Raw genomic sequence first — 26,772 nt, forward strand, 5'->3', positions numbered from 1 at the left:
TATCTTATGTATTCTTATTTATTGTTGTTTTCATTCTGTAAAGCGCTTTGAGAAGCCACCTTTAAAGGCATTATATAAAATAAAGTTTATTGTCATTATCTTCTGATGAATGCAAGGTTGTGCTTTTGATTATGAATTTATTTACATGTGAAATTGATCCTTTTTTTTTCAGGTGGTGCGCCGAGGGCGGTAACTTGATTTGCTGTGACTTTTGTCACAATGCCTTTTGCAAAAAATGTATTTTGCGTAATCTGGGAAGAAAGGAACTGTCTAGCATCATGGACATCGAAAGCAAGTGGTACTGTTATGTATGCAGCCCAGAACCTCTACTGGACCTGGTTACCGCTTGTGACAGTGTGCTTGAAAACTTGGAGCACTTATGGAGTCAAAGCAAAAAGAAAGCAAAAGCTGAGAATGACAAATCAAACCGGGATGAGAACTCACGCAAGCATGTGCAGAAAGATAAAGCTGCTTTAAATGGGAAGGAGAATGGTTCAGACAACCTAAGTTCAGGGACTATTACTTTTTCTTACAAAGCATTGAAGGTACCAAAAGAACTCATTAAAAAAACTAAAAAGCTAGTGGAAACCACAACTGGTTTGAATGCTACTTTTGTCAAATTCATACAGCAGGGCTTAGAAGAGCAAGGAACCAACTTGATTAGATTAAGACATTTGAAAGCATTTAAATCAGTATTAACAGATTTAAAGAAAGCCCATTCTGCGCTAGAGGAGGCCTTGGAGCAGGAATTCAAGGGCTTAGAGCTTTTAAACGGAGATGAGACTGTCTGTGAGGTCAATAATGGTAGCTTAAAGCCACAAAAGGAAGATACTGATGGTGAGTTGTTTGTTACTGACAGTACAGATGTTGGCTTTCAAAAAAAAGATGACCCTGAAGTAGAGGACACTGTAGATTTTTCTTCAGTGGATGCTTTGGAAGAAAATGAACATGGAAACACTGAGTGTGCTGTCCAAGATGATGCTGAAATGAGAGAAAGTCCCGCACCCTCCCCTGGAGAAACTGACGAGCTCATGGAAGCAGAAAGTGAACCCAAAGAAAAGAATTCCCGGGAATCTGAAAGGAGCTCTGACTGCGAGGAAGAGTCAGCTCCAGCCTGCGAGTCCTCCCTTGATAAGGAAATCGTCACGGTGCCTTCTTCTGTCCCTGACGAGCTTTTTGAAATGGCAGACTCCTCTGTCGACATTTCTGATATGGCAGAGGAGAATGTACGCAGTCCTTTGGAATCTCGTAAAACTTTGAAATTGTCCAGTATAAATTCGGTTAAGTCCTCAAATTTAGACACACCCGCCGCCATGGTAACTAAAGAGCTTGTGGTGAAGTTGACCCCTGTGCCACTGGATGGGTCACCAAGTTCCTCCTCCCAAAGAAAAGAGGACCAGGAAGATGAAGACTGTGAAGAGGAACCTGCCCATGAAGAAAATGAGGACTCGCTTGCACTTGAGGAGGGGCTAGAGAATAGACATTCTCCTCGAGTCAAGACTACGCCCTTGAGGAGACCCGCTGACAGCAACAGTGTGCAGACGCACACACCTGACAACAGCGAGAGCGACACAGACCATGACAGCCCTGGAACTAAGCTGCAGTCCAAGCGTGGGGAGAAGCCAGATGGGCCATCAACGAAGGGGAACAGAAAAACAGTAGCACGGCCTGCTCAGTCCAGCAAAAACACAGAAGACTCGGATTCTGAGGAAATTCCTGCCATCCTACTGCAGACAGCAGCAATGGCTCCCACCTCCCCTGAAGCAGAAAGTAACGAGGGCTCTCCTAAAAGCGTCAAGAGAAAATGCTTGTTCAGCTTAAGGAAAAGCACTGCGCCCTCTCAGGACAAGAAAGCAGCCAAGCGCAAGTTGAAAGGGTCATCCTCCGAGTCTGACCCTGATGTGAAGGGGGTGGCCAAGAAGGCTACAGCTGCAGCCAAAAAAAGAAGGCAGAAAGGTTCAGACTCCTCAAATTACGACTCTGACCTGGAGAAAGAAATGAAGAGCCTCAGCAAGCTGGAAGCTTCCAAGAAGGGAAGTCGGCGATCTAAAAAACAGAAAGAAAAGGATGATGAAAAGGTATCGACTTCCCTCTCTAGCGCATCGCCAGATGAATCTAAAGAAAAGTCAAAGACTGTCAAAGCAAGAAGCAAGGCACAGAAACCCAAGAAGACTGAAGAGTCCTCCTCCTCCCCGTCCTCTTCCAGTGAAGATGAGAAGGTGCCAGGGGAAGACAGGGGAGAGGGCAGCAGTGATGATCAGAAGATTAAACCCATTGTAGAACAAATCACTGGGCCCAAAGTTGAAGCATTTTGCCAGTCATCAGGTATGTTTTAGACGACGCTTGTGTTGACACCACTGCTTAATTCGTTCTCTGCCCAGCGACGGTGCTGTGAAGGTTAAAGCTCATAACTGATCCATTAAAACCAAAATATCATTAGTTCTGTTAATTCACTTGCTTGTGTAACTCATTGTTTTATGCATATACAGCAGGGTCTCGACAGTGGTGTCTGAGAATTTAACAGCTGAAGGTTGTTAACCGCAACTTTGAAATTAGCTGCACAGCAGATTAGGATCATGAGACGAAACTAGCCAGTGAGCGAGCCTCACCCTGACACTTTCCCAATTACCCATTACATCCACATCTCAACATCGTCCTGTTTTTATATTGTAATGAAGACTCCTGTTTCGTGTTGGCATGGGGAATGACAGGCTGGAGACGACTTTACAGGCTCACTGACCGTTTTATTGCCCGTTTTATTACAGTGGGGCGCGATAATCATGGAGGTGAAGACAGAAAGTGTCAGTTCATGTTTTAGCTGGTTGCTATAGGTTTGTAATTTCTGCTGTTTATTTTAGTTGATTAGTATTATTTTAAATGAACTTTTAGCCAATGCATTAGTTCTTTAATTGACCTATGTAACCCTTCCTTATATGCTTTTTTACCATGCATACTGTATACTGTAGTACATTATGAGATGATATGGGGATGGGCTTTGTTTATATGCGAATCCAGCTATTTGCACCAAACCCTCGAGACCATACTGTATTTGATTTTTATAAGGAACATCTAGCAGAATTAAGGTTAATCTGCACTAGTCATGTGTTTACCGTTTTTTAGGCACTTCTGCCTCCCTGATATGACCCTGTTGTGGTCAGTGATGTTATCTACAATGGCAGCACACGCCTGTGAGTGAGAGGCTCTGCGTATTGTTCAGTTTTTTAAGTCATCAAGTAAATGGAGTGTAAAACACTGCTATATAAAAATATGCTATGTAATGCTAGGTACGCGTTTCTTTTATTCAATACTAAACCAATATGGTGTCCCAATAGCCCGCTATCCCCCAGACATAATAGGATGGTTGTAGAGCTGCGGAGGGGCCCGTTAGTCCCTAGTTTCTGTGAACTGTCATTCAAAATTCTACGGTTGCAGTGCTTGACAAATCGATGGGTTGGACAACCAATTAGGTGTCGAACCACTTTTTAGATCCTGTTTGGAGTGAAGTTTATTTAGAGAATTGTTTCAAAGGTGAATTGCATAAAACTCACTGTGGAAGTGGAGCACTACAAGGTGCTTTCCAGGCTCCGGTGTTCATCGCATAGTGACAGTGACATAGCCTGGAATAATAATGGAATTCACATAGAATTAAATGAATTAAATAGAACGTTCTTTAATTATTGACCATATTCTTTGTCTATATGGTTTTGGCGGTATATTATCATTGAAAGATAAGGAAAAGAGAAGAGAATAATAATAATAATTGCTCACACTTATATAGCGCTTTTCTGGACACTCCATCAAAGCGTTTTACAGGTAATGGGGACTCCCCTCCAGCACCACCAATGTGCAGCATCCACCTGGATGATGTGATGGCAGCCATAGTGCGCCAGAACACTTGCCACACATCAGCTATCAGTGGGGAGAAGAGCAGAGTAATGAAGCCAATTTATTGATGGGGATTATTAGGAGTCCATGATTGGAAAGGGCCAATGGGAAATTTGGCCAGGAAACCGGGGTTTAACCCCTAATCTTTTCGGACGGCGCCTGTTTTACGGTATAGTGTCCCTGTAACTATACTGGGGCATTAGGACCCACATAGAAGAATGAGCGCCCCCTGCTGGCCCCACTAACACCTCTTCCAGCAGAAACTTTAGTTTTTCCAGGAGGTCTCCCATCCAGGTACTGACCAGGCTCACACCTGCTTAGCTTCAGTGGGTTGCCAGTTGTGAGTTGCAGGGTGATATGGCTGCTGGCTGAACTGGTGTAAAGCTTACTTTATTTGTACATTAGGCAGTGGTTCAGGACACAGATTAATAAAACGACTAGTATAGATTAGTATCTGTGGAAAGATGGGTGTGGGCTTAAACCACATGTCAGAAGCAGTGTAGATCTGCCTTTATGGCTCTTTTTAAATGCAAGAGGTCACTAAATATAAATATCGTTTACCTCTTCCCTCAATGTAATTAAACAGAACCATCAAAACAAACTTCATTTTTAGATTTAGGTATGCAAAGTCAAACGTTAGCTGCCATGTACATCCGTTAAAATTGATACTGTTTGTAATGCAGGCTGGGTTCCTGACACAACTTTATTTTATGGTCAGAATTCCCCACACTTTCATATTTTTAAGTCTACTCAAATATTCATGCAAACAAATCCAAGAACTAAAAAAAAATATTCACACATGAGCAGTGAACAAGTTCAGGTGTTAATGTTTTTAAAAATCAATACAGATGTAAAACACTAATACATTTTCACTTACAGTTGATTTGCTAGAAACACATTTGTGACTTGCTGGCCATGCAACATATGTGTATTGTATTCAGTATTGGAAATTTGACTTAGTAAGAACTCTGCTAATTTAATAACTTTTATGTATAAAATTAAATTATACCATGTGGCATGGAAGTGCACTGGTGGGCATTGTTTCCTCAGCGCTGGGAGAGGTGGACTGCAAATATTTCATATAGATAAGGGAACGTGCTGAGCAGTGTTAATCACTAAAGTCATTGTCACACCAAATGAAGCAAGTTATCCACAAGGAGTGCAATATAAAAAAACATTCTCCAACCATGATGAGAAGCATCTAAAAGTAAAAGATACGAGTATGTGTAATTAGTATTCATTTGCAGTTGCTCAATATGTTTAATGCATGCTAATATATGCAAACGATGAAGAAAGATATTACTGAGGGGATGCATGCGGTATTCAAAAGATCTTCCTAAAAAACATAAAGCGCACCTTAACTCTCTTGTTATCAGTGATAGAAAGCAGATGTAATTTAATAAAATCCTTAGCTTTGGAAATGCTGATATGCTTTCAAACCTGCAACCTGCAACCATGTTGTATCTCATGACTGTGGCACTCCTTGAAAAGTTACAAATATCATTTATTAGAGAGCAAGAAAGGTACAGAGCTGAAAGGACTGAGTTCACTGAAAAATACAACAATACAAACAGGGCAAAACAAACAAATGTGTATCAAAGGAAGAAATATTCAGACATGTTAAGCAGTCTCCTCTTTTACAGCACAACAGAATTTTGCTTGCGAAATTTGGGGTACAGTTTTTGGCCACAAATATTTGTACTGGTTTAATGATACATTTTTACACAGCAGACACATTTTTATAAGTGATATATTTCACTGTAAAGGTTTGCAGCTTAAAAAAAAATAATTGTTAAAAATGTTTTAATGATAAAATATTTACAATATTTTGTTATGCTCCGAAAAATGATTGTTCTCCTACACTTTCCCTCACTTCTATGCTTTATAGCTGTACCTTTTATAATCAGTGGTCCCTGTGTTAATTGTAATTTCCTTAAGACACACCTTATCTTAGGGGTACTGGGTGTTTAGACACCCTTTACCTACTCTTTGAGTAGGTGACTATAAAAGCTGAGCTACTCTTTGACAGACAGCCTTCTGAGAACACTTGTCTTGCTACATCAATTAAGAGTTCATCACCTCGTGAATACTGCCTTACGTATGCTTGATAGACATGTCTTACAAAATAGTTTTTACACCTGTTTTTTTATACTTGATTTTTAAACACCTTTTGTGAGTAAGACGGTCCAGCTTTTAAGGCTAGCATGGGCAATAGACTTGCCCAGAATGCAGCAGATTCTCTTGTTCTGTACTTTTAAATTATTAGGCAGCATCAGTTCTAAAAAAGACAGATGACTATAGCTGGGAGACATTGAGTGCAGGTGGTTGTTTGATCTTAGGAACACTTTGAAAGTATTTCGGATTCATTGATGCATTTGATGAACTTTAACAATCAGTAAGGATAGTGGTTAGTAAAATAAATTGGTAGGAAATGCCAGTTGCTTTGTACACTGCGTTTGCAGATGTCAAGAAAGCTTGCTGAATTCCTTGCTAGAGAATTAACCATTGAGTTCCATGTTGGTTTGAATGGAAATATTTTCCTACAATTCTAGCTTAATGCAGAGGTGCTGGTCTAAATTAGCAATAATCAATCTTGGTCGTGGATTGCCACATTCTGGTATGTGTTTCAAGACATTTTTAAATCTGCCGTGGTTGAAAATGGGTTATATTTTTTTAAAAAAATGCTTTTATTAAGTGAGGAGGAGCAAATTTTGGAAGATAATGTGACAGCTGTGTCCTGGTGCAGATTATGGGCCTTGATCACTAAATGGATTCTCACCATAGTTAAACTAAACTGCTTTGATCAGTTCATTTTTACTTATTGATTCATTGCATCGTATAAAAGCTAAACTTATATTCTTACGAATGGTCTATATAAACAGGGCATAAAACATTTGTTGCCAGAGCTTTGGGTCCCCCACAGGTAATTAAGATTGTGTCTCTACATCAGCAGAAAGTTTGGGGATCAGATAGCAGATGATCTTTTACTGCTAGGCCACGGTGCTGTTTGTAAAGAATAATGTTGTAAAGACTAATGTGACCAGCTTTTGTTCTCCCTTTTAGGGGATGAAGCAGAGGTCAAACATGGTCCTGCATCACCTGCCGACGACGACGACGATCCGGAGAATAGGTATGATTCCAAGAAAATGGACATAACGATTATAACACACCCTAGGCGTGGGGGCAAGGCAAAGCATCGGAACTTCAAGCGGGGTGCAAATACCGGGACCTCCTGCTTTGTCAAGACTCGGTCACAAACGACTTCCTGCTGCCTTAGCCAAGCAGCCACCAAACACAGACCTCTATTGCGGCAACGAAAACGTATGAGATAAACCTTTTTACACACCTTGCTTAGGGTGTGTTATAAATGTTATAGAAACGTTCTGTCATTTTGGATTGTTTACTGAGCAAACAAAACAGGACCATAATAGAAAATGCTTTAGTCCTGTGGTTTACTGTACAATTAACATATGCAACTGGTCATCCTTAAACTGAACATTTGGTGCCGGATGGCTGGGCCACACTAGGTACACTTTTAAACGTCTGTAGCTAGAAATGTTCTTCACACGGTTAATTTTTTCAAAATAAAAAAAAATACTGCTGTCACATTTTTGCACCAAACTGTGCTTTAAGGATGGCTGATTGGTACACCTGACAACATTAATGATCACTGGTTTCAGCTTAGAATTTAAGTGTTAAATAAAACCTTACTTGAAGTATTGTCAGTTAAGGGGATGGGTTGTGTAAAGTCTTTCATTCTTCTTTCCTAGTTCAGTATTATAAGTATCTCTGAAACATTCGTTCTGAAATGCTTTTAGATTGCGCTGTTTAGTGCCTGGCTTTTGTTAATGGAAAAATGAAACTTTTCAGTAATATTTTTGTCTTATAAAGAAAGGCATGAACCAATGTGGTAGAATTCTCAAGTCATAATAAATCCCTGATGTTTGGGAATCCTGAACTACACCAAAAAGAATATTCAATGTTCATTTTACCATAGAAAAATGTATTTAGTCGCTTAAAATGTAGTCACATTTGTAAATAGTCTAAAATAATTTATTATTATAATCAAAAATAAATTTTAATATAAAAGTTGGTTCACCACAGCTGGGTATTTCTTTATAAAAGCCTCTTGATTTTAGAAATTATCGGCGAAATGGAAACACATCTATAGCCTACACTGCAAACATCCAGCTGTTGCAGTTTAAATAGGTAATACTGTAATACTGAGGTCTGTTTATTTGTATGTAGAGAGGCCCTATGTCAAAGTATTTCTTAATTTCCTTATATGATGGAAACAAGTTCATGATAAATCTTTTTATAAAATAATTAGTATTAGAATGGAACCTATTTATACCTGAGGAAAAAGAGATTAATGTTTCTTTGGATCAATACCTGACTTGCATTTGTTATATAGAGTGCTGCACAGACTATTTTTTGATTGACAAATGTGAAGTGGTAGAATTCCTATTGGACCATGTGTATAAAAAGGGTGGTATCTGAGGCTTTTGAGTGACTTGATCCTGTTAGACTTGTTTGTCCAGAGGTTTCCTAAGGGGCGCTGGTGAGTTTATACTGAGCTTTCCTGGGTTTGCTATGCAGCTTTGACCCCAGTGGCTGCCTGTGTATTAAGTGATGTTGCCATTTTCTTCTTAATGGCAGCATCAGGTGTCCTTCTGATGGCATAGAATTTCTGCTGGTGCTGAGCTGTGGCCTGCTGGTGCACTTTCCACCATGTTTTCATTTTATCTTGTGCTGAGTGAAGGTTTTTTGTGATGACCCAAACCTATCAAAGGAAAATCTGGACTCACTGACAGGTTCGAGAGCACTGGAATTCCCAGAGTTAGAAAGTAGTCCCAGAGAAGAGGATGGGGGTCCTGCAGCTTGAAAATAGCAGGGTGTCATCCAGGCTAGTTGAGTATTCCCAGTAACACTACAAGAAAAGGCCATGCCCTCAAGTGTAGAGGTATTTGGAAAAAGTAGCCCTTTGTGTTGTGTCTAGTATTGATTTTCTCTGTGGGTGCATAAAAGCAATCAAAGTGTCATTACCATTCAGCCCATCATGGACGTTTGGATCCTAGTAGCTAATTGGTCAGAGGGTCTCATCTGATAATTTTTTAAGAGAAGCCAGTGCATAGTTTTGACAGAATTGCTAGACAACTCATTCGAGATTCCCCAAACCCTTTGTGTAAAAAAAAAAGTGCCTCCCTCAATTTAACATTAATCTCGCATGTCTAAACACTTAAACATGCACATTCATGTATGTACATGCAACATATATGTATTATATGCTGTACTGGAAATTCTACATGGGGAATTTAATAACTTTTATTTATAAAATTAAATGGTACCAGGTGGAATGGAGCTGCAGTGGTTAGCATTGCTACCTCTCAGAGCTGGGGCCCTACCTACCAGTACTGGGCTGCTATCTGTGTGGAATTGGTATGTTCTCCCTGTTAGTGTGGTTTCCTACAGGTGCTATAGTTTCCTCCTCCTGCAGTCCAAAACCATATTGGTAGTTAATTGGCTTCTGGACAGATGGACTGGTGTCCCATCCAGAGTGTATCCTGCTTTTTTCCCGCTGTTTGACAGGATAGGCTGCAGCACCCCCATCCCCTAAATTTTAAAAAAGAGGTTAGAAAAATGATGTACGTATGAAATAATACCAGCTACGGTATTGTACTGACACTGGCTGTGCAAGTTCCTGCTTCCTGAAGATCTATATGAGTATTGGCAGTGATAATATTAAAAAAAGGATGAATTTGTGGCTTCTGGAAAAGAAGTGTTACACACACGAGTGTAGAAATCCAAGGTACGCAAAGGACAGTTAACTCCTGTTAACAGCAGCCCAACTTAAATGTTTCACCCATGGCTATATGTAAGACAGGCTTGCGAGGGTTCATGAAATGAGTCAGATTAACAGGAGAAGAGGTGGAAGATAAAAAAACTACAATACCCAAATGTGCCGTTTCCTCACTGCGAGTTCTCTACATGATGGTACATGAAGATCCAGTAGACATGTTGAGTCTACTGACTCTTGTATCAGCTATGGGCGATAACAGATTTTCAAGAAAATTAAGATGCACATTAGGACAAAATGGTCTGACTAGCCCATTTTGGCAAATCAACAAAAGACTCCACACAACTAGCTGTCCATTGGACCATTTTATGTTTCAAAATTTCCAATACATCCTTTAGGTATATATGCATGTGTGTGATTATATATTTACTTTGTTAATTTGATTTTATATATGCAATGTGGGTTTAGAAGGCTCTTCAGACTGTCTAGCATTGTGAAATGACGAGAGATAATTAATATTCACATTCCCATAATCTTCAGATATATGTCATGTTTTATTTGTGCAGAAATGTGTATATATATATCCTATCTGAAACTAGGGGTGCCTTGATATTCTTCATCAAGAGCTCCAGATACAAAAGGGTTAAAAGTAGGGATCCTGTTTTGGAGTCTGTTGTTAAGTGCATCTTCTTGCATGACTGTCTCAAATAAACTTGTAGGACCAATCAATCATTTTTGATGTAAGCCAGCAGAGAACCTAAATTCACAAGACAAAATCCACCTATCTGGAACTCTCATGCCCAGCTTGACAGCATGCTACCAAAACTATTTTAGGTTGTTAGCTTTGAAGTCGCACTTTATTAAAGTTATTAGGGATTCTCATTCCTAAGACATAACCAGTTTAACTTGATTTCGCATCCATTCTGTGACTTTGAGTTAAACGGAAAGCTGCCTCAGTGGGTCGACTGTAGCCACACAGATTCATGTGCAATCAAAGGAAAATGCCAAAGAGCTGGTGTTGATGCTCTATATATATGTACTTGAAAAAAATAAAACTATGATATTTACCTTGTCTAGTTTGTTATGGTTTCTGCTGCTCGATGATTAAAGAATGGTAGCAGATGCTACAGGATATAGTCCAGCTCTTTTCTTTTTTTTAGTTAGAACAGTGTGAAATATAGTTTTGTTTTCTGCATACTCTAGCACAAAAATAAGCACGCAACAGTAGGAGCCTGCACGTTGTCACCAGTGTGTTCATTCAGATCCCGAACTACAGATCAGTCTACAAGTTGAGACAGATCCTAAATTCTTCATTAAACTAAAACAAAAACCCTGCTACAACTTATTTTGAAGAAGGTACTCTTTGAAGCTCCAGGATGATCCCAAATAATAATAATTGCTTACACTTATATAGCGCTTTTCTGGACACTCCACTCAAAGCACTTTACAGGTAATGGGGTCTCCCCTCCACCACCACCAATGTGCAGCATCCACCTGGATGATGCGATGGCAGCCATAGTGCGCCAGAACGCTCACCACACATCAGCTATTAGTGGGGAGGAGAGCAGAGAGTAATGAAGCCAATTCATAGAGGGGGATTATTAGGAGGCCATGACTGGTAAGGGCCAATGGGAAATTTGGCCAGGACGCCAGGATTATACCCCTGGGATTTTTAATGACCACAGAGAGTCAGGACCTCGGTTTTACATCTCATCCAAAGCATTAGGACCCACGTGGACCACAGGGTGAGCGCCCCCTGCTGGCCCCACTAACACCTCTTCCAGCAGCAACCTTAGTTTTTTCCCAGGAGGTCTCTCATCCAGGTACTGACCAGGCTCACACCTGCTTAGCTTCAGCGGGTTGCCAGTTGTGAGTTGCAGGGTGATATGGCTGCTGGCAATCGTCAGCCTTTAGCGATGTGGAGTAGAGTATCTTACTCCTCGGCTGTAGATGTCGTTCATAAAAATGAAATCAAGGGTATAGTTTTGTCAAAGTAAGGAAGTTGTCATTTCCCCCAGCACACACACACACTTTAAATGTATACAGTGCACAGAAAGAAAACTGGCTTTATAGAAGATACCTCTAGATATGTGTAAGGCTGCGATGATGGACTGCTCATTGGATCTGTGAAATATCCGTTATACATGAAATAACCACTCAGTGAGCATCGTAAAAGCAAAAGTAGCATTATTCATCCTATTAGGAAACATCAATGAGTAGTTTTAAATCCTTTCATTTTGTTTTCTTTCAAAAACAAGAGGACTAAGAATCAGTGGACATCTTGAGGCCGAGACTTGTCCTCTGCAATTGACTGAGGTGTAAAGAATTAAAGCTTCTAAAGAATTAGAAGCTTCTGGCTGTAGCTTAGTCAGTGCTCCCTGTCTGTAGGGGCAACCCAGCATCCACTGCTGAAAATGGTTTCACCTTCACTAACATAATCTCATTTAGAGCCTTTTAGGGTTCAATGTTGCTTATTCTTTTCTATTTGAAAGTCAAATTTTACTCGTAAATTGGCTTCACTAACTTTACTTGGATTTACTACCTTTCGTGTGATCAGTATGAATATTTTTCTAATTTGAAAATGTATCCAACCATGTTAGGTGCTTATAATATTTGAAAAGAGAGTAAAAGGTAGTTTTCCTGCAGGATAAAACCTTGAGTCTCTATAGTGTTGAGAGTTGCAGCTTAATAGTGGTGATTGTTTTCTGAAACAAATCAGTTTGCTACGTAAAAGCAGTAGATATATTAGAATTTACTTTTTTTACCGATACAAATGTATCTGCTTTTATAAAAGCAACATAAAAAGTGGCGTAGAGGTAAGAGGAAAATTAAGACAGTGGTAGATTAATATTTGACCAAAGAATTAACAACCAATTCGCGAAAGTTGAGTGAAAATGACTTTGTCAAATTTTTATCTCAATTATCTTGACGTGTATCTTAGTTTTTATACTACATCAAATGTGTAAGCAAAGTATTAAATACTACTAAATATGACATGATGGTGTTTAAGAGACCTCTTCATGTCAACTACTACATGCACGTGAATGTAGTATGCAATTTTTGTTAAATATTTTTTATTTTTTTTAAGTAGCTGGGAAAAGGGATCAGAAAATCACAAATCTGAAACCACAAGATAAAAAAGGTTTTCTAAAACAAAATAGTAGAAGAATTCATACCAGTGTGGCATATTAATGAATTTGAGAAACACTCAAATGTCTAGGCAATTATGAAATATTTTTTTCAAACAGCTGTAATTAGGAGTTTTATAACTGTGGCAGTAGGTGACTGTTACAGCATTGTATTCACTTAGACTGATAAATTCAGAAGATTGATACGTAAGATTTCTCTTTCATGTCCTGAGGTCTTCCATCACTGAAGAGCTCAGGCCTCAGTCCCCATGACTGCCAGTGCCTAGAAGAAGCTACTGTGTGGTTATATGTTTAGGCCTGAATGCTGAAAGAAATGGCAAATAGGCAGATATTCACCACGGGGTGGCTTTGTGAGGTTTCTTTTATAAAATATAAAAACAAGCTGCTATACTACTCATGAATGTGGAAGATCTTAATTTCAAACCTGCAAAAATCACTTGTATTACAGAAATGTTGTCGGTGACAACAATAGCACAGTTTTCTCTAAACGGAGTTGATATAGGAGGTTGGTGAAAGCCCTGAAAATGTGCAATCACATGTTAAAAAGCAAATTAGTATGATTTAATAGTTTGACAATATTTTTTTTTAATGTGCCTGCTTTTTTTTACCCTTAATTTGTATGCCTGGTATGTATGCTATCATTTTTGTGTGTGATGTGTTAGGTGCATTGCAAGAGCTATACTTAATTTGAAGTATTGCAAAAAGGTCATTGTGATTTTTATGTTTTCTGTAGTTTTTTCTTTATTTTTAACAATACGTCTTACGTCATCCTTTTAGGCATGCCTTTTTATTTATAGGACAATACGTGGCAGCTTGGTTCTTGGGCTTTTCGTTTAAGATTTTTAAACATTAAATGTTTAATCAAAACAGACTTGAAATAGAACTCCTTCTGAGTACATGAGCCCTGCATCTCCATGTGTTGTGTTATATATACATTTGAGGTTTACTTATTTTACTGAACACTCAAGATGAAATGTTTGTATCTGATGTTATGTTCTATTTAATGTTTTGTGTCACTCAAATACCATTATAGACAATTGTGATTTTTAGATATTGGGGGTTAATTGGGAGAAATGCAACCTTTGTACTGAAGCACAGCAGATTCAATTTGAATTTCTCAGCCTAGTCAGGTTTTGTATGGAATTGAAAATGGTCTATGACATCTTTTCAGTTAACACAAAGATTGTTTAAATTGGAGCAGTTTATATATTTTGTATTGTTTAACTGAAGCAGTGTTTGAGACTCTGTATCTTATGTAATATTATACCCTTTTATTTTTTTATTTCATTTAAAAGACATAAACATTTGCACACACGTCTGTCTCTTCAATGCAAATAGTTAAATTCATCATGATATTACCACATTGAGATAAGGTGATATATCTGCTATAAATGAAAATTCTGCACATGGAATTTCTAATTATACTAAAATCTATTGTATGAAATCTTACAACAATGAAGTGTAGGCAGTGTTCTGCATTGTGGTTTTGTAGTTCTCATATGAACAGTTAAGCAGGAAGTTAATTTGTTTCTTTAATGTGTTGATTTTTATATGTAGTGTTTACATGTTTTCTTGGCTGTGGTAGTGTCAGCATGAATTAAAGCAATTTGCATCGAAGAACTTCTGTTCACAGCTGTATTCAGCATTTCTTTTTTTTAATTGTATCTGTGACAATGATAGGCATGCTTTTTAAATGAGTTACGAACAAAAAATGTTTATTCATATCTGTAAGAGCTTAATTGTGAAAAGACACCATTCATTGTAATAAATGAATACTATAAGTAGACTTTTTGTGTCACTTTTGTCTCACTTCTTTCTTAAAGATGCAGACATTTGTAACACTAGTATATAGTATGGTGCGGTGAAATTTCACAAGAAAACCAGTTCAGCTTCAGATCACTATAATCGAAACTGTTTAGACTTCAATAATCTGAAAATATTACATGTGCAGGTTTAAGTATTTAGTATGTGTAGTATAATTTTAATGTTTTGTAGCTTTAACAAGATTTGGGGAATTTAAATCCAACAAAATTGATTTTTCATCAATAATATGGAAACATAAAATTCCACTTTTGTTTGAAGAAGGAAGCTAAAATATTAGTCTTAAACTTTAGCAGCAAAAATGCTCTGAGATAATTCTGTTTGTTTCCCATATCAGACTAGCTGCAGCATCCTTTCATTTTGTTTTTTTCTTGTCATTAGCAACATAGCTGCTGCCTAGTATGTAGTTAGCATGGTTCAGCTCCGACCAGTCTGCTCATTTGTAAGTTGAACTGACTGTTTAAAAGAAAATCTGTCCTTTAAATGGCAAGTTTTGTTCAGAAATTAATAATTTTCCAAAGCTTGTTCCTGAATTTTCACCAAGCCTTATCTCGAAGAATCCCGGGAGCTCTGTTCTTTCGCCTTGGCTAAATTTCGCCCTGGCTTCTCCTTGGTTTCTTGAAATAACTTATCAAATTCCACTTTTGGTCCTATGTTTCCCTTGATCTTCAAGTTTTTGCTTAAGACTTACATTTTCAGTACTGCTTGAGGATTTTGAAGACAAGAATCACATGAACCCTCTATTATCTCCTGGGTGCAGTCTGTGTTGTGGTGAGTTTTATGTTTTTAAAAGAGTAGTGAGATGAATCCACTAAATTACTACAGACACTGCACAAAAAACAACTAGATATTAGGTGAGCATAGGTGTTTTACTGTATGCGTGGCAAATTGTTAAAAACCTATTAAATGTATTTTGTAAATATCTCACATAATGTTGTATAAAACCATAGGTTGAGGCTTGTTGAATAGCAGTGGCCTTAAGTGCCAAGCACCATCATTACCTTTTTCTTTTCATCTCGAGTGTTGGCAATCTCTGTATTGTGACAGTCTCTTAAGCGTGATGGAAGCAAGTAAAGTTCATTGAGCAAAGCCCGTGGACTTTTCATCTATCAGATTTGATTATAGGAGGAATTTAAAATGAAAGCATCTTGTGACATCTTTATATGCCAGTTCTGCTTTACTGTCCCTGCAAACAGACTGGGTGGCCATTTTTGAACTATTTGAAAATTCCATGGGTGGCACAATTTGCGCAGTAGTAAGCATTGCTGCCTCGCTGTGCTGGGGCCCTGGGATCAATTCCAGGCGTTCTATCTGCATGGAGTTTGCATGTACATCTCGTGTTAATGTGGGTTTCCTCCGGGTGCTCCTGTTTCCTCCCACAGTCCGTTGACATACTGGTAGGTTGAATGGCTTCCAGGAAAATTGGCCCTGGTGTGAGTGTGTGTGTCCTGCGATGGAGTCCAGAGTGCTTTGTTCCAGCTGCTTGCCAGTATAAGTTCCCACTTGATCCTGTATTGGATAAAGCAATTAGAAAATGGACAGATGAACATTTAGTGCCATCATAGGATGAATTGTATTTGAAGTTTAAACAGGGATTCCTTTTCACCCATCAGTTGTATTTCCTAGGCCCTGGAGAATATATGAATTCATCAACAGAGATAGTGCCTTTTAAACAAGCCCCTGCATATGACGTGCTGTGCAGATCCAGAATTGGAATTGTTTGACTAACTCAAAGCTGGCAACATTTCTAGCGGAGTTGTGTTTCTGAAGTTGCTAGAAAGGTCAATATAATATGATTAACGGGTGACATGTCGAGATCCACATGTCTCACTTTTTATATCTTGTAGTCCTTAGTGATAGATCAGCTTCAGAAAACACATAGGTTCTTAAACAATGGAAGAGAGAAGCAAAAATACAATGGTAAGTGTTTGCCAGTTCTCTTTTGGTACATATATTCACTTTTTTCTAAAAGCAGTCTTTTTTTAAACAAAGACAGTGATTTCTTTATTCCAGACTCTTATCAAGTTGGTCATAGCTTATTAATAGCTAGGAGGCCAAGCTTTGTATTGTTATGGACTTCTCCTAGTAAGCAAAACATAGTTTTGTGAGTTAATGGTGCTGTTTGGTTTGTGCTGTTTTAAAGATAAGTGGAGATTTATTTGACAAACTGTTGTCCTGTACTGTGAAGAGATAAACCCATTCCTCTGGGGAATTCAATGTAAAAGAAACAGCTTATGCGTTGCTTTAAATTATGTACAGATGTGTTTTGCAATCAGAACACCGAGAACTGCAGCACTTCATCTTATCGGCTTTTTGTTGTCCATGATCCCACTTCGATCTGTTTCTTTGCAACAAGTGAGTAATAGAAGATTATTTGTTTTGTTTCTTTCACTAGCTTGGTCACAGTGCTTCTTTTCAGTGATGTGTAGATCCCTGTCTGTTCCAGTCGACTGTAAATCATGTACTCATGGTGCATGTGAGAATTGGTGTTGGAGTCCCACAAACATTGGTGTACAGTCTGGACGCACGTTTGTTTTTTCTCATTTTTAAAAAAATGTCTTAAGGTTGTTAGTGGCTATGCGTACAGCACTGATATTACAGAAACATGTTGCTTCTCTAAATGCTGGCACATTTAAAGTCAGATTTGGTCCACTGTGCCATAGTGCACTTGACTGAACCAGTTATTTGCATATTTAGTTTTTGACAATCCCTTAATTCACCTGTGGTTATGACATCTGACCCTAGAGCAACAGGCCTGCCCAAAGAACTAAAAGATGTTTCCACCTACCTGGGTTGTTCTGTCCTGATTTCCTATTACTGGCTTTCTGTTGCTTGTCAGTGCGATTCATCCTAGCCACAGTTTGAACTGAGACGTGCTTTAATGACAATGGGTAGCAAGACTGGCCCATGCAGAAGAGCCTGGCTCTGACCTTGACCTGTTTTAGAAAGTGGGTGTAACAACCCTGAGCATTATGGAATAACAATGTATTAAACTCCTGTTGTACATAGTTCTGCTGCAATGTGTGTGACCTACTGGTTATAGTGTGTAGAATGATATTTTTAATACAAAAGAGCTTTTAGACTGCAGGAGGACCAGTTAACAAGGATTTTGGGGCATGACTTCTGAGTAGATTTATTTATAAGAGTAAATAATCCAAAAATGAAACACTTGATACAGGCATGGGTGAATCAGTAGTGAACATAAAATCCACAGTGTAGGAACACCAACTTTGAATTTAATTTTAAGGAGGACTGAAGACATCAGAGGGATTACTGCACTAGTAGATTTTAGTAATGGAGGAATACAGTAATATGGGGAAGCACTTTCCTGTGCACTTCTCAAAGGTTTTTATCCTTTTAATGTTAAAATGTTATGTTTAAAGTTAGGTTCAGCCTTTTTATCTGTTGATGATGGAAGGTACAGTAAATGAAACCTCTCAGAAGGACAAATGAACTATACGGAACAAAACCTGTCATAATTTTGTATCAGATGTGTTGCTAAATGAGGATACAGTACAGTAGAATTAAAAGCCCATCTCTGTGCTTTGAAAACTCTTGCTGCTTTTCTTATGGTATTTTCTAAGAAACCTTGAGTTCCTTTTGTAATTTGTATCATTTGAAAATAAATGGGTAGGTTTGAAACGACAACTGCTGACTAAGAAGCCCCCGTTTGTTTAGATTTATTTCTATGAGCTATGTTTTACTCAGTCAAATGTTTATTAGCTTAATCTATTTTCTGGGTCAAAATGCTTTTGAAATATGGTTTTCTTTACCCCTCGTTATGTAAAATGACCTGCTTTTTAAATGTGCATTAAAATGACAGATTCTGATATGTGGAATTTTATTTCTGTATGTGTATGTGAATCTGTATCTGAGCAATATAGAAATATAGGTTGTATATAATATAGGCTGAAAGGGCTGTCAATGGTGACTTAGGATGCTGATTAACCTTAAACGTTATTTTATTTCTGGGTTATCAAATCAGTATAAGTAGCATTGTTCCCTTTGTTCAGTCTTCATCAGCCATAAAACCTTAAAGAAACAGTTACTGATGTTCATTCATCAGATGATTAGCTCAAATGTCCAGTTTTGTGAAACTATTTATAAGCTGTGCACCTCTCTACATGACTGTAAGTGTAACCAGTACATAATGAAATAAGCTTTCTGTATAACTCTTAATTAGACTGGGTGGCTTCTGGAGAATCTGAACTGGCAGGCTGTTTTTGTTTTTCAAGCACAACATTACAGACTTTTTTCTTTTTCCTCATTCATGAAAGAATCGCAAAGAAAATGCTATTGGCCCAAATTAAAGCCAATTACTCATCGGGAGACGACGGCTCTTCGGATGAGGAGGAATCGGAGAAAGATGGCAAGAAGACAACAGAGACCGTGGAAGAAAAGGAGAATGGTAAGTTGTTGTTTCTGGGACGCAGATATAGCAAAATGGTGTAACACTTACTCCAAGACAAAAATCTCTTTGGGAATTGTGTTATAGCGGTTCAAGTCCCCGCCCCCCCCTCTTTTAGAATATATGCTTTTGAACAACATATGAGAATTGTACTGTTCTCATAGCAGCACAGTGGCCTTTGAATCTATTGTACACAGTACATCCTGAGTTGGCACTGTTGGCAGCCAGTTCATTATGGAATACTGTAGGCCTGTAGGTCATACAGCAGAGACAACTTAGGAACAGCAGACTTATCACAGATATGCCTGATATCAGTTAACAGATATCACTGAACCAGGGATTCTGTAGTGCGTAGCTGTGCTATTCCAAACTGAGGAAAATAGACTAAAGCCCAGGTTCACACCAGCATTCTCTGGAACCGTGATCTACAGCACTTGACAATTTATTCCACATGAATGCTTGTTTTCCACAGGAACATCTTGGAGTTCTAATTTGCCTCTCTTCTGTATTTGTTTTGCTTTAAAGCCTCTTCCAGAATTTGTACTGGAATATGCAATTTGTTAGGTAAATGACACGCCCAGGAAACCTGGAACACTTCAAACTTATCAGCTCTGAAAAAGTTTTGGGATTTGGAGAAAACAATTTTCTGTCTTGGGAAAGACTTTGAAAACAGTGTCAAACTAAAGTGTACAGTTGTTTTGTTTTTGTTTTTGTAGACAATACAAGCTATTGGTCTATACATTAAATAAATAGGCCTTTTAAAACAAACTTGTCCAGAATCACAAAATGCGCATTCTAACCAGACAAATTCCCCCCCAAAATTTTTAGTTAACTATGAAAAGTAAAAATTAAAAAGACTTTCAAATTACAACCAAAACTGTCTCTACTCGGATATCCACAATCACTTAAGTGGGTGAAACAAGTTCCATTTTGCTCCAAAGAAGGAAGACCGATGAAATGAGCTGAATTAAAACATTTTATAATGTGTCAGACATTAGTTTACATGGTGAAGTTCACATCCTCATCAAAAGTGCCTTTCCTGTTACTTACAACATATTGGATATGAATCGGTATTCTTCAAAGTTTGTCAAACTTTGTCACTCAATATAAAAATCTTGAAATTCCCTTGAAGTTTGTTGCAAAGGATTTATTTTTATCTTCCTTGTCTTGGAAATTGTAACATAGGAGTTTCAGAAGTATTACAAAGACAAAAGTCAATCTCCCTGACTGTTACAGGTTGTCTTGGAACATTGCAAGACACTAGCCTACACAAAAGGAACCCTCCCTCCCATTTGCAGTACTGAAGTAGCCTGTGTTTATTTTTAATTCATGTTCTGTTTTGATCTTGTGTTGTGCTCTTAGATTCCAAAGTACAGACAGAAGAAGACGGGAATTTTTATACCAGCATGTCTTTGAGTGTTATTTTATTTTGTCTGCAGAAGACGAGGCTTCTGAGTCAGGCTCGGAGTCGGACTTTGAGATGGCCAAAAAGACACGTTACCGCCATCGTCTGCTCCGGCACAAACTGTCCTTGAGCGAAGGAGAATCTGAGGAGGAGAAGTCCACCAAGGAGAAAAAGGATGTGAAGAGGAAAGCAAGAAGGAAAGGTGAGTGAGTTTGGGGTTCCTTGCAGACTCCTCACATTTCTTTATTCAAATTAGTCAATCCCATTCACATATGATGGGCTTTTCTGTTTGATTTGGGAAGAAGGGACTCTTAAAGAAGTGTTTCTATAAAATAAAAAAAATATAGAAGCATTGGCATCTGTACTGTCAAGAAGTCAGGAAATAGAAGCGAAGTTTGTGAAGATATTTTTTAAGAAGTCTTTCATTTTCATTGTGTATTGTCTTTTCACAAAGCATACCATTTTTCTTTAACCTGATATTTATCATAATTGATATTTTGCCATTCATTTTCAAGTACAAGCTTTTAGAATGTCTGCTTGAAATCCAATTAAATATAGCTCTTTAATTGTTCCAAATTAAAGAACAAATACAGTTGGAAATGTTATTTTGACCTCAGGACCACAATCTTTATCACCAAATATTCACCATTGTATGCAGACAAATTATTGTTGAATGTCTTTAATCTACAAGGATAGTTATTTTGTAAACAAGATGCTGCAGTGACCTCATATTTATATTGAGGGCAAGAATTTGATGCTATCAATTTTAGGTTTCTGAGTTAAAACAGAATTATAAAAGACCAGTCCTACCAACAGAATCTTGTAAAACATTTAGTGAAGCAACTAGTTTATTGGTATGCAAATAGGAACAGCAGGCGGTATTTAGTACTAATTTTCAAAGTATTTATGCAAGCAGTGCAACTACGCTAGCTAATCAAAATCGCTAATGATCTGATTCAATAAAACAAGTTGCTGTTAATTCCTACACTTCTTCAGAGTGGCACGAAAATTCTACTTGTTTCTTCACGACTCACACCTTTCAACTTATACCTCTAATGATGGCTTGTTTGTAACTAGTTTAACAGTTTCGCACAAAACAGAGAAGGAAGACTGCTTGACAGCTGTTTTGACAAAGCACAAGCGCCTCTGTAACACTGCAGAGCACAATTCTTTTTTGACCTTTCCTCCATGTATTGCCTGTTAAAATGCCTGTTCTGGTTTGGAGGCAACTGAGGCCTCTTCAGGTAAACCAGGTATTCTTTAAACCAACAGGGAGCTGTTTGGCAGGAAACTTACATTTCAGTGTCCTTACCATTTGTGTGAAGTCCTGCGTGCATGTGATGTAGATGTCTTGAGTGGCACTGTAGCTATAAGGAAACCAAATCTGGTTATGCTGGCGATTGGCTGTCTTTGTGTATCTGTGTTGTGTAATTGTCCAGTAGTGCACTCATGGTGTGGAAATACAAGCTCTTGACCTTTATCATGTCTTTGGCATCTGGAAAGGTGGCCATGTTTATTTAGCATGGGATCCAACCTCTTTGTTCAGAGACAGCGTTTCCAAGCATCTGTTCTTTGTGGGTGAGAAGTATATTGTCAGGAGCCTTCCTGGATTAGTTCTTTCTAAACTATGACTTTTGTATTTTTCTAATTTTGCTCGTCAGTCAGATGGGGTTAATACAGAGCTATTGCATTGCAAGTGATGTTCACCTGTCTGAATCTTTAAATTTTAGATTTAATTGATTTATATTTTATATTTTTTAATTTATATTATAAATTTAATTAATTTAAAGAATCCATTATTTGCCTTATGGACTTCACTATGGATCATTGCATTTTTACACAAGTCTATTGCTTATGTGAGGTTTATGCTCAGAGTACTCACAGATTTCCAAATGTGATGATAAACCATTTCTGTTAAAGTCCATGTTTATACACGCATTTATGTATCTAGTGGGACACATTATTTAGTAATATTTCTATTATCCGATAGAAATCTGCTTCTTTTCATGTTGAGAACTTATCATCTACTCTTTACTTCTTTGTCTGGACTTGGGTTCAGGAAATAATCTCACACAAGTTGTAAAATACAGTACAATAAAAGCTGAACCGATTGTCTCCCTCTTGATTGTTGTGTACACTAATCTACACTACCATCTGTAGTATATGTAAAATGTTATTACAGTTATGATTGACATTTTCTAGTGGTAGTGCATACCAGCCTGAAAAGTGAACTAGTCAGGAGAATGTTTTATATATACCTTGGCAGCCTCCCAAACATAATCCCTCAAAAGGCATAAATAACTCAGGTGAGTACTATGATTTATGGAAATGGAGTATTTGCATTTGCAGATAGACAGGTGCACTTTGAAAGGCCTTGTTTTGTTCCTTCTATTTTGCCAAACTTTTTTAGTCATTGTTAATGTAACTTGCATGTTCGGAATCTCAGCATTGACAGTTTGTTATGATTTTGTGCAGTCCTTCCACGGGTTGAAGGACAAACACACCATGATCCATTCTTTCTTTTGGACTTGTAATAGTGCATTCATTTGCTGAATTGTTGTTTTTGCGGTAAGCAGTAACCTATTTGGTTGATTCTGTCCTTTGATAGTGAGCAGTGACGATTCTGCCGACTCTGATTTTGAAGAGTCTGGAGTGAGTGAGGATATCAGTGACTCTGAAGGAGATGATCATCGCCCTAGAACCAGGTAAGATTGCTTTAGAATTTGTAGTGTAGAGGGATTAATAATTCAGAAGGTGTTGCATGCAGTTTTACCATTCTGTCAGAAAAGCTTTGGTATATCCAGAGACTATGCTTATAACTGAAGTTTTCCTTACTTCCAGTGAACTTGAACTTTATTGCCATATGTAACCGGTACATGTACTGGTACAATGGAATTCTTACTTAGAGAAAGTCTCTTGATTGTTAAAACAAGTGTAAAAACACAAAGTGCAGACAGCGCATCAAGACAATATACAAACAGTAGACAATGTACAAGCAAACAAGTAAACAGTAAACAGTTTGAATGTACTTCTGTATTTACTTTATATACTTGTAATACTTTCTGTATTTACTGTAATGTACTTCTGTATGTCTTTGGAAATGAGAGTTGTTAATGCTACTGATGCATTACAAAGTCAAAGGATTTCTTTTTTTTTTGGTAAACCTGATAAACTTTGGTAAACTTGCTTCTGGTATCTATTTGTGACATTTTTAAGCATGATTTAAATGCAGAAATCCTCAAAGTACTGTTAGAAGATATAAGACTAACTTCATGATCTGAAATCTCATTTTATATATTTTTTCTGCCTCTAGATGTCAGTAGTGTCTAATATTTTGCAGTTAACATTTATAAGTTTCATTGTATTACCAGCAAAGATATAATGAACAAAATGTACTATTTTCAGATAAGGCAAGGCAGGTGGGTTAAATTTATTTTTATTCAATTTAAAATGAGAATTGTAATTACCATTTCAGTTGTCTCTGATGTGGTATTATGTTCAAGATAATTCATGAAGCGTATCCACTGCTACTCTTCTGTGACATGTTTTATAGAAATTAAAATCTAGCCAAAAATACCTCATATATTGTGTTAAATTAAACATTGAACAAATGGAATCAGTTAATTTAATGGTTATTTCAGTTAATTTTGAGCTCCTGAATGAAGGTAGAAGCCTTTTGAAAAACCTTTATTTAAAATTAGTATCTGATTATTCTGCTTGATGATGATAATTTTAGATTGTTGCCTTCGGTCATTCTTATAGCTTCAAAAGCTGACATAGTTTCAGTAGTTGACACATTTTCATATTGTCTGTAAATGAAAATGAGAATTGAGAAGTAGTTTGAAGAGCCCCTTTGTTGATCTTGTTACCGAGATGAATTTGACAGTAAAAGGGATCTTGTTGCTTAGGTGCATACAGGATTGAGATTGTGTTTTTTGTCCCAGAAAGTGGGAATTTTTTGAGGTGCAAAATATGTGAGGCCAACAAACAAAGATGTGCTCAAATAAGCATATGTGCAGAAGTCTTTCTCAGTTTTTGCTTCACAAACATGTCATCTTGTACCACCCCAGATCTTCAAAGAAAGCCGGGTCTGAAGAGAATCAACGAAGCTACCAGCAGAAGAAAAAGCGACGACGCATTAAAGTGCAGGAGGATTCTTCTAGCGAAGAAAAGGTGCTAGCAGGACTCAAAGCAGCACATTTTGAATTCAGTTTGGAATTTAGAGCTTTCAAAACTACTGTGCCGATGTGTGTGAAAATGTTAAAGGGCGGTTTTACCTTGAGATCCTGTTTCCCAGTATTACCCAGCCAAGTCTAATAAATTCTCCTTTGTCCTTGTTAACTTTTTCATGATGTAAATTTCTGGTCATAATATCACTTTCTGCTTTTTTTCTCTCCTTTTACAGCAACACGTCCTGTTACACTTAAAATATTCACAAGAGAGGAGGCTGCTAAACTCTTGTTATTGCAAACAGAAATGACTCTCTTATACTTAGCACCCCCAAGTCTTTGTACAGAGCCACACCTTATGGACATTTTAGATTTGAAAAAAAAGAGGTTTGTGTAGGTGAAGAGATTTGTGTGGTGAATGTCAAGTTAACCCTGTAGTGGGTTCACAGTTTATGCCCCCCTTGTGGGCTGGTGCCCCACAGTGTTGTAGTTTTTCGAAAAGCGTGTGGCGGTGTGGCAGCAGGCTGACAAGGACTTTTCTGTTCAGAGTGGCTCCGAAGAAGAGGAAGATGGTGATGGTGACGACGACGACGATGAAGAGGACGAGGGCAAGGAAGACGACTCCAAGTCCGCGGCGAAGGGCCGCAAGAAAATCCGAAAGATTATCAAAGATGACAACCTGAGGTCCGAGACGCAGAACGCCCTGAAAGAGGAGGAGGAGAGGCGGAAAAGAATTGCAGAGCGAGAGCAGCTGAGGGAGAAGCTGAGAGAGGTGAGCTGGGAAGCCAGTTGTGTCTTCTGCTGGTGGAGATCTGCTACAGAGCAATAAAGAATGAAAGCTATTGCCTATACTGTTAAATATTATATTTTCATTTGGACCTTTTCCCTTTTATATACATTCTTTTTGCTAGATTACATATGTGGAAATCCCTAATAAATCTACGCAATTTAAATCTTTTTAAAGAAATAGTTATTTGCATGCTGAGGGACCTGAGTTCATACGCATCTTAAAGCCTTTTAAAACCTGACCTAGTAACAGAAGTTGCATTATTGGAATGTTTAAAAACCACCATTTTAGAAGCCTTTGTTGTTGAAATCTCCTGTATTGCGTGGTGTTAGACATAGTTTGTGTGTGTGCAAGGTTTTATTTCAGAACAGATTCTCGTATGCGATAATTGACCAGACCTCGTAAACATGCTCTTTGCAAAACAATAAAAAAAAAGAATGGGCTCTCCGTGTACTGAAGTGCACACAATGTTTTGTGTTTGTTAATGTTATTAATATGTTCCAGATGTGTGTTCGTCCAGTATCCTGTTGCTGAAAACTGCTGTGCTTAATGCTTGTCAGGTCATTGTTGTTGAAGAAGCCTCCCAAGTTACCTGCCCTATAACAACCAAGCTGGTGCTGGATGAAGATGAGGAAACTAAGGAGCCCTTGGTGCAAGTCCACAGGAATCTGGTCACCAAGCTAAAGCCTCACCAGGTTGATGGTAAGCTAGGGTTTGTTTTGGAACGCGTTCAGTGCCTTCATTGCGTTTGTCCAATAACAAATTTTAACCACAGAGAAGTGTGTTATAATCGCAGGGTACAATTAATCTTTTGCCGAGATGGTTGTGGTGCTTGAACCATTGTTTTGCATTATTTTCCCCCTTAATTCAATTAATGAACCAACTTCTCACTTCTCCACCGGATCTGCTGAGTAGTGGGGCTGCTGGCGCATAATGGCTGCCATGTGTCTCTCAGTTGGGTGCCATACTTCAGAGGTGGGAGACACGTGCTGCACAAATATAAAGAATGTTTGATACAGCATTAAGGTTTTGCACCCAAAACCCAACAGACCATAGCTAGCCTTCACACGGACCATGAAATCTGGTCTATTTTGTGTATTTGTACTGTACTCTAAAATGTGGTGACGTTATATGTGGTTACAGGTTCCAGATGTGATTGTTTCAGTTTGGGGAAAAAATGCTCGCTGTACACTAGATAGGATTTGGTGACTTGATTTTTGACAGCAGTGAATAGCACTTGCTCGTCGACTTCACTGATTGGTCTTCCAGTTTTCGTAATGTACGGATCTCAACTTTTAGCACAGTTGTACGCTTGAAAACTAAACTAAAGTGTTTTACAAAAAGCAAGTTT

The 26,772-nt window shown here is 38.1% G+C and overlaps 1 protein-coding gene and 1 long non-coding RNA gene across 2 annotated transcripts in view; both read left to right on the forward strand.

Annotated features, from left to right (window-relative positions):
- The window catches only part of atrx (ATRX chromatin remodeler), a 106,936-nt gene that overhangs the window by 23,680 nt on the left and 56,484 nt on the right, over window positions 1–26,772 (forward strand). The window contains exons 9-16 of the mRNA XM_088649005.1: window positions 173–2,325; window positions 6,949–7,015; window positions 18,930–19,060; window positions 20,500–20,667; window positions 23,074–23,170; window positions 24,536–24,638; window positions 25,182–25,406; window positions 25,982–26,123. Of these exons, the coding sequence (XP_088505131.1) occupies window positions 173–2,325; window positions 6,949–7,015; window positions 18,930–19,060; window positions 20,500–20,667; window positions 23,074–23,170; window positions 24,536–24,638; window positions 25,182–25,406; window positions 25,982–26,123 (3,086 nt within the window). The remainder of the gene's footprint in view (window positions 1–172; window positions 2,326–6,948; window positions 7,016–18,929; window positions 19,061–20,499; window positions 20,668–23,073; window positions 23,171–24,535; window positions 24,639–25,181; window positions 25,407–25,981; window positions 26,124–26,772) is intronic.
- LOC148653720 (uncharacterized) lies at window positions 8,880–14,617 on the forward strand. Its single transcript, XR_015941737.1, has 2 exons — window positions 8,880–9,365; window positions 9,638–14,617. It is a non-coding gene; the product is annotated as an uncharacterized LOC148653720 (long non-coding RNA).

Source organism: Lepisosteus platostomus, chromosome 10, assembly GCF_059453375.1.
Source record: "Lepisosteus platostomus isolate fLepPlt1 chromosome 10, fLepPlt1.hap1, whole genome shotgun sequence".
Lineage (NCBI taxonomy): Eukaryota > Metazoa > Chordata > Actinopteri > Semionotiformes > Lepisosteidae > Lepisosteus > Lepisosteus platostomus.